General features: G+C 34.1%; 1 protein-coding gene across 10 annotated transcripts in view; it reads right to left on the bottom strand.

The window, feature by feature from the left end:
- Positions 1-1053: 1053 nt before the first annotated feature.
- Positions 1054-12160, bottom strand: part of LOC148597913 (uncharacterized) — a 47180-nt gene continuing 36073 nt past the window's right edge. For all 10 annotated transcript variants that reach the window (XM_088562488.1, XM_088562484.1, XM_088562482.1 and 7 more), the window contains 3 exons: positions 10456-10504; positions 8192-8227; positions 1054-3703 (listed from right to left, as the gene is read on the bottom strand). In XM_088562488.1, the coding sequence (XP_088418614.1) occupies positions 1584-3703; positions 8192-8227; positions 10456-10504 (2205 nt within the window). In that variant the 3' untranslated portion in view covers positions 1054-1583. The remainder of the gene's footprint in view (positions 3704-8191; positions 8228-10455; positions 10505-12160) is intronic.

Consider the following 12160-nt stretch of genomic DNA (forward strand, 5'->3'; position numbering starts at 1 on the left):
ACCCTGTCTAAACCAGTCCCTCCATATGAGTTTATTTTGAACCTTGGTAAACCGAACACCTGTCTAAACCAGTCTCCCTAAATAAGTTTGTTTTAGACCTTGGTAAACAAAACATCTGTATAAACCAGTCTCTTCATTTATTTTGAATCTTGGTAAACTGAACTCCTGTCTAATCCAGTCCCCCCATGGGCCATATCCTGGACTTGTCTAGGGAATTACGAGAATAACTATATAAAAGGAAACCAGATTATGATATATTAATGAGTATGCAACAATGCCATATTCAACATAATATTTACCAGGATACGAAAGATTTTTTTTGTCTTTTTTTCTTTAAAAGAGGGGGTCCTACGCCATTACGCCCTCACCATGGACCCGCCCCTGGCCTTACATAAATACCATAAAAAATTATTTTCTACCCCCTCACCTCAAAAACATAAGGTCCATGTCCATACTATGTCACTTTTGATAAACAATCCCTTAAACTGATAATCTTTTTATTTTCTCATAGAAATCTGTATTTACACCATATAATAAGAATGTACAAAGCAATATGAACTAAATTTATTTACAGTTCAAAATATTGTTTTTATACCTCAAAATATTTTAAAATTACTTTCCTGGAAAATAAAAACATAACAGAAACATTATTTGAAAAAAAAACCTTTTGTTCACATAATATTATTTCAATTGGTTTCAGTTCCAATCTGGAAAAAAAAGTTAACATTTTCTAATTCAGTTCCAGGAGTTAAAAAAATCAAAACGAAACAAGACCCCACAACAGGAAGTTAAAAACTAAAAATGTAAAAATAAATCAGGGAACAAAACTTAAAAACATAAAAACATCTATTCTCTGTATCATTCTAGAAAATTTGAAAAAAAACTTTTTTCCACCAAACATAAAAAATAATAAAATTTTCTGATTCAGAATGAAAAATTGAATAAAACAAGAATAAAACAAGATGCCACAAGTCATGTCAAATGTTGAATACAAAAATTATAAACTGTCGTCAAAGATGACTGCATATTAATTTTTGTGATATTTAAAGCAGGGAAAATTTTGAAAAACAACTTTTTTCACCAAATCTAAAAATAATTACTTTTATCTGATTCAGTGCAATGAGTCGAGTAAAACAAGACCCCACAACATGGGTCAAAATCTTTAAATATAAAAATAAATCACTAAAATCAACTCAAAACACATAACAACAACTGTACAGAACATTCTAGAAAATTTAGAAAAACAATTTTTTTCACCAAATCTAAAAATAATTACTTTTATTTGATTCAGTACAATGAATCGAGTAAAACAAGACCCCACAACATGGGTCAAAAACTTAAAATATAAAAATAAATCACCAAGATCAACTCAAAATACAAAACCCTCCATTGTACAGAACATTCTAGAAAATTTTGAAAAACAACTTTTTCTCACAAATTATAAAAATAAGTATATTTTCTGATTCAGCATAAAAAGTTGATTAAAACAAGACCCCACAAGTGATATTAAATTCTTAAAATAAAAGAAATAAAAGGTCATAAAAAATAAATCATGTGCAGATTATTGACATAAAGAATGAATATCAATGTTTAATGTAACTCCTTAAAAGTTGTTCCATTGATTCATTATTCCATGGTAAATCTAAAGGTGTGTAACCCCACCTGGTTCTCTGTGTGGGGTCAGCATTATTCTGTAACAACAATCTCACAATGTCCATATGACCCTCCACACATGCACCATACAGTGGAGTCTCTCCCCACTCACCACTATTATACTGTGACACATCAACATTTCTATCTAACAATAATCTCACAATGTCAATATGACCCCCCTCACATGCACCATACAGTGGAGTCTCTCCCCACTCACTACTATTACACTGTGACACATCTACATTTCTATCTAACAACAATCTCACAATGTCAATATGACCCTCCACACATGCACCATACAGTGGAGTCTCTCCCCACCTACCACTATTACACTGTGACACATCAACATTTCTATCTAACAACAATCTCACAATGTCAATATGACCCCCCACACATGCACCATACAGTGGAGTCTGTCCCTCCCAATCACTTTTACACTGTGACACATCAACATTTCTCTCTAGACACATTCTCACTTTATCAATATCACCACGGTAACATGCCTCACACAAAATATCTTGAATGTTTCCACCATTTGTTATTAACAGTTCTACAATATTTACATGACCATTCTTATAACAATAGAACCAAGGTGACAATTTAGAACTATCTGCTTTGTTTACATTACATTTTATAGAAATGAGATATTTAACTAATTCATAAAAACCAATCTTTGAGGCTTCAATCATTGGTGTACTAGTGTAATCAATACCAATAGTACCATACCCATTTTTATCTATAAGACCTTTATCATCCAACTCAAGGAATAATTGTTTACATGAATCTGTGTGTTCCTTTATATATCCCATCACTTTGTCTTTATATCTTTCATCTTTCAACTGTTGATTATAAAAGAAGGACTTCCCATCTTGTTCTTTGAGATCTCTGAATATTCTGTCAAAGTAAACAATCTCAGTATCATCAGATAAATACAGGAAGGAATCATCTTGTTCTAGATTATGACCTGATTTAAGTTTGAATCTTTCTGCTATGAATGATGAAGGTGAATATTCAATGAAAAGTTCTACAAGTTTTTGACCACAAGTTACAGCAATCATATCATACAGTTTATCATGGGCTATACTGTAGACTGATCCTGTTTTCTTGATATATGTTCCATCAAGTCTATTGAAGGTGTCCACAAGTTGTTTTCTTTCCAGTTCTATTTTTAGATTGATTCTAAAATTAGCCACTATTTTTGTTACTTTCACTTTAACATTTTGTGGAGTTGTTCTTGGATTCATATAGGCTTCATCTAATTCATTAGGAAACAATACACATAACACCAAGACACAGAACTCATAACGTTTATCTTCATGTTTATATTCTATCATGTCTTTGATTTCATTCTTTATACTATCAACAGGAGATGAGAAAAGTTCAGTCAACTGCTTTACTTGTTTTCCCTTCGACATTTTACACAGCAATGGAAAAAAGAAGCACTTGTCCATTTCATCCATTTTCCACAAAACATATTCCGATAGAGTTGTGTACTTGCTGATCATATTATGTCTTTCTTTAGGCAGTAAGCAAAAATTCTTGGATTGTAAGTCTACTGATTGTTTGTTGAATATCTTCATTGACTCGAATTTTTCATCCTTTGATATTTGCAAACGACAAGAAATAAGAATTATCATTCGTCCATAAGTTCCCCCTTTTTTATCTGATTTTGCATCTTTTCGGTTTTTATTTTCAGAAAGAAATAATTGCTCAATTTTGTCCGCCTGTTCTTTCCATGTTTGTAAGTCTTGTTCATTAATAAAATTCTTCCCACAAAAATCATCTATGACAAAAACTTGATTTCGTTTTAAGTCTCTGTATTGTACAATATCAGCAGGAGAGGATACCATTGGGATAACATCATATTTCTCCTTTGATTGTAATTCAAGTGCTACATGGTGTATAATTGAGGATTTTCCTGATCCAGAACTTCCAGTAACAAGAACCACACCATTTTCTTTTATCAATTTGGTCACTTGTTCTGTTGCCCTGGTAACAGTAAATGTTACTTCATCTTCCTGCCATTGTTCAATGTAACTCTGATATTTTTCTGTAATAAAAAAAAATATGCTTAATTATTTGTGTATCAAAAATAATAAAATGTTTAGCAGAATGACACTACAATTTAAGTTGAAAACTGAATAGTAAGGGCAAGTATGGCAAGCCAACGTGGACAAAAATAAGTGTTTTCTAATATTAAAAAAATGTTTTTTTAATATTACAAATTAATTTTTTTAATACAACAAATTGGATTTCTAATATCACAACACCTTTTTCAACATTAAAAATTTAATTGAATTTCTAATATTAAAAAATGACTTTTTAATATTAGAAAATGATTTTGTCATATTAAAAAATGTGACTGATTTTGTAATATTGCAAGTGATTTTTTAATTTTACAAATTAATTTTCTAATATTACAAATTAATTTTCTAATATTACAAATTCATTTCCTAATATCACAAATTCAATTTGTCAGATTTACTAAATGTGTGATATTTTGTAATATTACTAAATCAGGAATTTCTAATATTAGAAAATGAATTTTTAATATTATAAAATTAATTTCTAATATTAAAAAAAAATGATTTTGTAATATTAAAAAAATATTTTCTAATATCACAAAATATTGATTTTTGTCCACTTTGGCCTGCCATAGACAAAGATGGGTATTTTTTATGCTGTATCCATGGCAAAAAGTATTGTTCCTGTTCATATTACCTTTGTATTGTCTCTGTTCCTGTTGTCTCAGTATTTGTGTCTGTTCAAATTTTTTCTGCTCCTATTGTCTCAGTATTGTCCGTGTTTCAGTTGTCTTTGTATTGTCTCTGTCCCTGTTGTGTCAGTATTGTCTCTGTTCCTGTTGGGTCAGTATTGTCTCTGTTTCTATTGTCACAGTATTGTCTCTGTTCCTGTTGTCTCAGTATTGTCTCTGTTATTGTTGTCACAGTATTTCTCTGTTCCAGTTGTCTTAGTATTGTATCTGTTCCTGTTGTCTCATTACTACCTTTGTCCTTGTTGTCTTTGTATTGTCTCTGTTCCTGTTGTCTCAGTATTGTCTCTGTTATTGTTGTCACAGTATTTCTCTGTTCCAGTTGTCTTAGTATTGTATCTGTTCCTGTTGTCTTTGTATTGTCTCTATTCCAGTTGTCTTAGTATTGTATCTGTTCCTGATGTCTCATTACTACCTATGTTCTTGTTGTCTATGTATTGTCTCTGTTCCTATTGCCTCAGTTTGTCTCTTCATATTGTCTCTGTTCCAGTTGTTTCATTATTGTCTCTATTCCTGTTGTCTCATTACAACCTTTGTCTTTGTTGTCTTTGTATTGTCTCAGTTTGTCTGTTCTTATTGTCTCTGTTCCTGTTGGGTCAGTATTGTCTCTGTTCCTGTTGTCTCAGTATTGTCTCTGTTCTTATTGTCTCAGTTCCTGTTGTCTTTGAATTGTCTCTGTTCCTGTTGTCTCAGTATATATTCTGTTCCTGTTGTCTCATTACTACCATTTTCTTGTTGTCTAAGTATTGTCTCTGTTCCTGTTGTCTCATTACTACCATTGTTCTTGTCTCAATATTGTCTCTGCTCCTGTTGTCTCATTACTACCATTGTTCTTGTTGTCTCAATATTGTCTCTGTTCCTGTTGTCTCAGTATTTGTGTCCGTTCATATTGTTTCTTTTCATGTTGTCTCAGTATTGTCTCTGTTCCAGTTGTCTCATTATAACCCATGTTCCTGTTGTCTTAGTATTGTCTCGGTTCCAGTTGTCTCAGTATTGTCTCTGTACCTATTGTCTCAGTATAACTTATGTTCTTGTGGTCTTAGTATTGTCTCTGTTCCTATTGTCTCAGTATAGTCTCTGTTCCCATTGTCTTAGTATTGTCTCTGTTATTGTTGTCACAGTATTTCTCTGTTCCTGTTGTCACAGTATTGTCTCTGTTCCTGTTGTCTTTGTATTGTCTCTGTTCATATTGTCTCAGTATTGTCCCTATTCCTATTGTCTCATTTTTGTCTTTGTATTTTCTCTGTTCCTGTTATCTCAGTATTGTCTCTGATTTTGTTGTCCCATTGATACCCATGTTCTTTTTGTCTGAGTATTGTTTCTGTATTTGTTGTCTTAGTATATTATTTTACCCTGTTGTTTCAGTTTTTGCTTCTGAATCTGGCATCTCAGTTTAAAATCTGCTACTGTTGTCTCAATTTTGTTCTTTATGAGTCGTCTCACTATAATGTCTTACCTGTTGTGTCAATATGGTCTTTGTTCTAGTTGACTCGGTATTCTCACTACTTCAGATATCTCAGAATTGATCCCATTCCTGTTGTCTCAATATTGCCTATATATCTGGCGTCTCAGCTAAAGGTATGTTACTGCTGTCTCAGTTTTGATTCTGTACTAATTGTCTCAGTATAATTTCTCACACTGTTGTCTCAATATTGTCTTATTCAAGCTGTCTCAGAATTGTTCCCATTCCTGTTGTCAGTGTTGCATTTGTTAATGTGACCTTAGTACTGTCTCTGTTTCTGATGTCTTAGCACTGTCTCCGTTCTTGTTGTCTCAGTATTTTCTCTTACCCTATCGTCTTAGCATTGTCTCCAGATATGTGATTTCAATATATTATTTTCCCTTGTCGTGTTAGTGTTGTCTTAATGTTGTCTCTGCTCCTGTAGTCTCATTTTCGTTTTTTTTATATATTGTCTCAGTATACTCTCTTTCCCTATTGCCTTGGCATTGTCTTCTATCCTATTGTCTCAGTATATTATTTTTCTTTTGTCTTAGATTTATCTCTGTATCTGTTGTTTGAGTATGGTCTTTTTTCCTGTCATCTCAGTATTGTCTCTGTTCCTTTTGTCTAAGATATCTTAGAATTGTGTCTGTAAGAGTCTATCGCAAATATTTCAGTATTGTCTCTGTTCCTTTTGTCTAAGATATCTTAGAATTGTGTCTGTAAGAGTCTATCTCAAATATTTCAGTATTGTCTCTGTTCCTGTTGTCTAAGATATCTTAGAATTGTGTCCTCAGCATTGTCTCTGCCCTGTCCCTATCGACTGTCCCTGTTGTGTCAGCATTGTTTCTGTTACTGTCGAATCAGAATTGTCCCTGTCCCTGTTGCCTCAGTATTGTCTCTGTTCTTGATGTCTCTGCATTGTCTCTGTTCTTGATGTCTCAGCATCATCTCTGTTTCTGATGGCTAAGTGTTGTTTCTGTTCTGTTGGCAAAGTGTTATCTCTGTCCCTGTTGTCTTAGAATTTACTTTTACTTAAGCCTCAGTATTTCTTATCCTGTTGTCTTTGTTCTTGTTGTCTCAGTATTGCCTCTGTTTATGTTTTCTTTGTATTGTCTCTGTCCCTTTTGTCTCAATATAGCTTCCGTCCCTGATGTCTCAGTATTGCCTCTGTTCTGTTTGTCTTTCTATTGCTTCTGTTCTGTTTGTCTCAGTATTGTTTCTGTCCCAGTTGTCTCAGTAATTTCTTCATCCCTGTTATTTCAGTATTGCCTCTGTTATCTCAATAATGACTTTGTTCATGTTGTCTCAGTATTGTGTCTTTTCTTTTTGTCTCAGTATTGTCTCTGTCCCGGTTGTGTAAGTTTTGACTGTCCCTGTTGTCATTGTGTAAGTTTTGACTGTCCCTGTTATCTAGTTGTTGTCTCTATTCCTGTTGTTTTTAAATTGTTTTTTTTTACTCTGGTCTCAGTATCATCTCTTAACCTGTTGTCTTAATATTGTTTCTATTCTTGTTGTATTAGTATTGAACTGTTTATGTTGTCTCAGCATTGACTCTTTTGCTGTTGTATTAGTATTCTCCCTGTTGTCTCAGCTTTGTCTCTCTTTGTGTTGTGTCATTATTAAATATGTTCTCCTTGTCTGAATATTGACTCTTTTTCTGTTGTCTCAGTATTGTCTCTGTACCTGTTGTCTCGGTGTGTCGCTGTTTTTGTTGTCTAAGTATTGTCTTGTCCATGGTGTCTCAGTATTATCTCTATCCCTGTTGTCTCAGTATTGTTTTGTCTGTGTTGTCTCAGTATTATCTCTGTCCTATTGTCTCAGTATTGTTTTGTCTCTGTTGTCTCAGTATTGTTTTGTCACTGTTTTTTCAGTATTGTCTCTGTTCCTGTTGTCTCCGTATTGTCTTTATCCCTTTTGGTTCAGTATTGTTTTGTCCCTGTTGTCTCAGTATTGTTTTGTCCCTGTTGTTTCAATTTTATCCATTAGTACTATTGTCTATATTTCTTTGCTTCTTATTTCTAGAGGATGAAGTCAATTCAACCTTTGACCTAAGAAGCAGGGAGACTAATTTCAGTCTGACTGGCATATAAAAGGAAAATTTCTTTATATTAGTTTCTATCACCACAAAATGTTATTATGTCAAATTATCAAGAAAATAAATCCTTGTTGTAAAACTGAAACAGGCCTTTTAAATTTTTTTTTTAAATATTGATTTATTCAACTTCTTCCTCTTACAGATTATTATGATGATTGTTGTTTGTATAAACCTTCAATTTCCTCACACTGAATTTGATTTATTCAGTCCCATACTTTTCTCCTACCTTTCATATGCCTAGGAACACTACTGTCTAGTTCATCTGAAAGTAAAAATAAAAATCATGTTCTACTATATGGACAGTGATCAAAGTCACATGTCTTGCAAAAACACAGCAAGTGATTTTAAGATTAAGATATTAAGAATCTAACAAGCACAGGAATGCAAAACTGAGATATCTCAAACATCCAATGATAAAGTTTTAAGTTCTGTGATGACCAAACGGAGATAAAGAACATTCAAATCTTACCAAAGAGTGTCTGTGATTTCATAGTTTTATTTTCTTGTGGTTCTTGACAGTTAATGCTAAGGGGATTTTTGACAAATTTCTAATTTCAAAGGAGAATAATTCCTACAAAAATAAAGGGATCAAAATTTTCTAGCAAAATGCAAAATAAAATATAATGTTCTTACTACATACCACATTTCGTAAAATTTAGTACAAAATTTCAGAGGAGTTGCACTGACAAGGTAATTCATGAATTATGACAAATTTCTTAGTTCAAAGGGGCATAGCTCCTACAAAAATTGGGGAATAAAAATTTTGAGGTGATATGCACAACTACATATGATGTTCTTGTTACACACCACATTTCACAAGATTTGGGATTAGAAGTTATAGAGAAGTTGCACTGACAAGGTAAGAAAAATAAGGGAGATCAAAATTTCCTGGTAATATGTACAACTACATATGCTGTTCTTGCAACATACTGCATTTTGTAAAATTAGATACAATAGTCCAGGTAATTTATGAGGATTTTTGGCAAATAATTACCCCTTCTGATCTAGAACGGTAGGGAATGGTGACCCGAATTATAAAAAAAAACAAAGGTCAATGTTTTTAAAGTACAATGGTGTACTCATTTCTCTTGGTTTCTATGTGTTACTTCATGTTCTTGGAGTCTCGATTGTCTTTGTATGTGTTACTTTATGTTCTTTGTGTCTCTATTGTCTTTGTATGTGTTACTTTATGTTCTTTGTGTGTCTATTGTTTTTGTATGTGTTATTTCATGTCATTTTTGTCCCTATCGTCTACGTATGTATTGCTTCATGTCCTTTGTGTCTCTATTGTCTATATATGTATTACTTCATGTCCTTTGTGCCCTTATTGTTTATGTATGTGTTACTTCATGTCCTCTGTGTCTATATTGTCTATAAATGTGTTACTTCATATTCTTTGTGTCTCTATTGTCTATGTATGTGTTACTTTATGTTCTTTGTGTCTCTATTGTCTATGTTTGTGTTACTTCATGTCCTTTGTGTCTATATTGTCTATAAATGTGTTACTTCATGTTCTTTCGTGTCCCTACTGTCTATGTATGTGTTACTTCATGTTCCTTGTGTCTCTATTGTCTTTGTCTATATATGTGCTACTTCATGTTCTTTTGTGTCTCTATGTATGTGCAACTTCATGTTCTTTGTGTCCCTATTGTCTATGTGTATGTTACTTCATGTCTTTTGTGTCTATTGGTGTATGTGTTACTTCATAATCTTTGTGTCCGTATTATTTCTGTATGTGTTACTTCATGTCCTTTGTGTCTCTATTATCTTTGTACGTGTTACTTTATATACTTTCTGTCTCCCTTGGTTTCTATGTGATACTTCATGTTCTTTGTGTCCATATTGTTTATGTATGTGTTATTTCATGTCCTATGTGTCTCTATTGTCTTTGTTGTGTGTAACTTCATTTTCTGTGTGTCTCTATTGTTTTTGTATGTGTTACTTCATGTTCAGTCTTTTGTGCCTCTATTGTCTATGTATGTGTTACTTTCTGTTGTTTGTGCCTCTATTGTCTTTGTATGTGTTACTTTATGTTCTTTGTGTCTATATTGTCTATAAATGTGTCTCTGTCTATGTATGTGTAACTTTATGTTCTTTGTTTCCCTATTGTCTATGTGTATGTTACTTCATGTCTTTTGTGTCTCTATTGTGTATGTGTTACTTTATAATCTTTGTGTCCGTATTATTTCTATTATCTTGTATGTGTTACTTCATGTACTTTGTGTCTCCCTTGGTTTCTATTTGTTTCTATATGTTACTTCATGTACTTTGTGTCTCTATTATCTTTGTAAGTGTTACTTCATGTCCTTTGTGTCTCTATCGTCTATGTTTGTGTTACTTCATGTACTTTGTGTCTCTATTATCTTTGTATGTGTTACTTCATGTTCTTTTGTGTCTCTATTATCTATGTATGTGTTACTTTATGTTCTTTGTGTCTTTATTGTCCATATATGTGTAACTTTATTAGCAAATCATGATCAAGAGTCTTACCCATCTTTTTTTCTAGTCTGCTTGTAGATGCTGCATTCTCTTCATTTTTCTGCAAAATAAAAAAATAAATTACACACCACGTCATGTTACGAATACCCCACTCAACCATTTAAGTCAAAACTGGGAAAGAGAAACAACATACAATACCCCCACTCAACCATCTCAGTCAAAGCTGGATAAAGGAGACAACGTACAATACCCCACTAAACCATCTCAGTCAAAGCTGCGAAAGGCAGACAAGGTGCAATACCCCCACACAACCATCTCAGTCAAAGTTGGAAATGGGAGAAAACGTACAATACCATCACTCAACCATCTCAGTCAAAGCTGGGAAAGGAAGACAATGTACAATACCCCCACTCAACCATTTCATTCAAAGCTGGGAAAGGGAGACAACGTACAATACTACCACTCAACCATCTCATTCAAAGCTGGGAAAGGGAGACAAAGTACAATACTCCCACTCAACCATCTCATTCAAAGCTGGGAAAGGGAGACAATGTACAATACCCCAACTTAACCATCTCATTCAAAGCTGGAAATGAGAGACATTGTACAGTACCCCCACACAACCATCTCAGTCAAAGTTGGAAATGGGAGAAAACGTACAATACCCCCACTCAACCATCTCAGTCAAAGCTTGAAAAGGGAGACAACATACAATACCCCACTCAACCATCTCAATCAAGGCTGGGAAAGGGAGACAACGTACAATACTACCACACTACCATCTCATTCAAAACTGGGAAAGGGAGACAAAGTACAATACTACCACTCAACCATCTCAGTCAAAGCTGGGAAAGGAAGACAAAGTACAATACTACCACTCAACCATCTCAGTCAAAGCTGGGAAAGGGAGACAATGTACAATACCCCCACTCAACCATTTCATTCAAAGCTGGGAAAGGGAGACAACGTACAATACTACCACTCAACCATCTCATTCAAAGCTGGGAAAGGGAGACAAAGTACAATACTCCCACTCAACCATCTCATTCAAAGCTGGGAAAGGGAGACAATGTACAATACCCCAACTTAACCATCTCATTCAAAGCTGGAAATGGGAGACATTGTACAGTACCCCCACTCAACCATCTCAGTCAAAGCTGGGAAAGGGAGACAACGTACAATATTCCCACTCAACCATCTAATTCAAAGCTGGGAAAGGCAGACAAGGTACAATACCCCCACTCAACAATCTCAGTCAAAGCTGGAAATGGAAGACAACGTACAATACCTCCACTCAACCATCTCATTCAAAGCTGGGAAAGGGAGACAACGTACAATACTCCCACTCAACCATCTCAGTCAAAGCTGGGAAGGGAGCTAACGTACAGTACCCCCACTCAACCATCTCAGTCAAAGATGGGAAAGGGAGACAACGTACAATACCCCAACTCAACCATCTGAGTCAAAGCTGGCAAAGGGAGGCATATTATAAGTCATCATACAGAAGCAATGTGCCATTTATCGAAGCATTCCCTCCACTAGAAACTGAAAAATGGTTTACAAATATTTCCATTATGCAACACCTTAAAAACTACAAAGTCGATTGGTTAACAGGAAGTAGACGAGCAATGAACCTGCAAAGGGGAGAAACAGTACAGTCATCATGAGAAAGCAATATACCAAATATATAAGCATTCCCTCCCGTAGAAGCTGAGAAATCTGTTCCAAAAAGTGTAACAAACAGACGGACGGACTG

Source organism: Perna viridis, chromosome 14 (assembly GCF_037379345.1).
Source record: "Perna viridis isolate PV_CMFRI_1.1 ecotype Kerala chromosome 14, ASM3737934v1, whole genome shotgun sequence".
Lineage (NCBI taxonomy): Eukaryota > Metazoa > Mollusca > Bivalvia > Mytilida > Mytilidae > Perna > Perna viridis.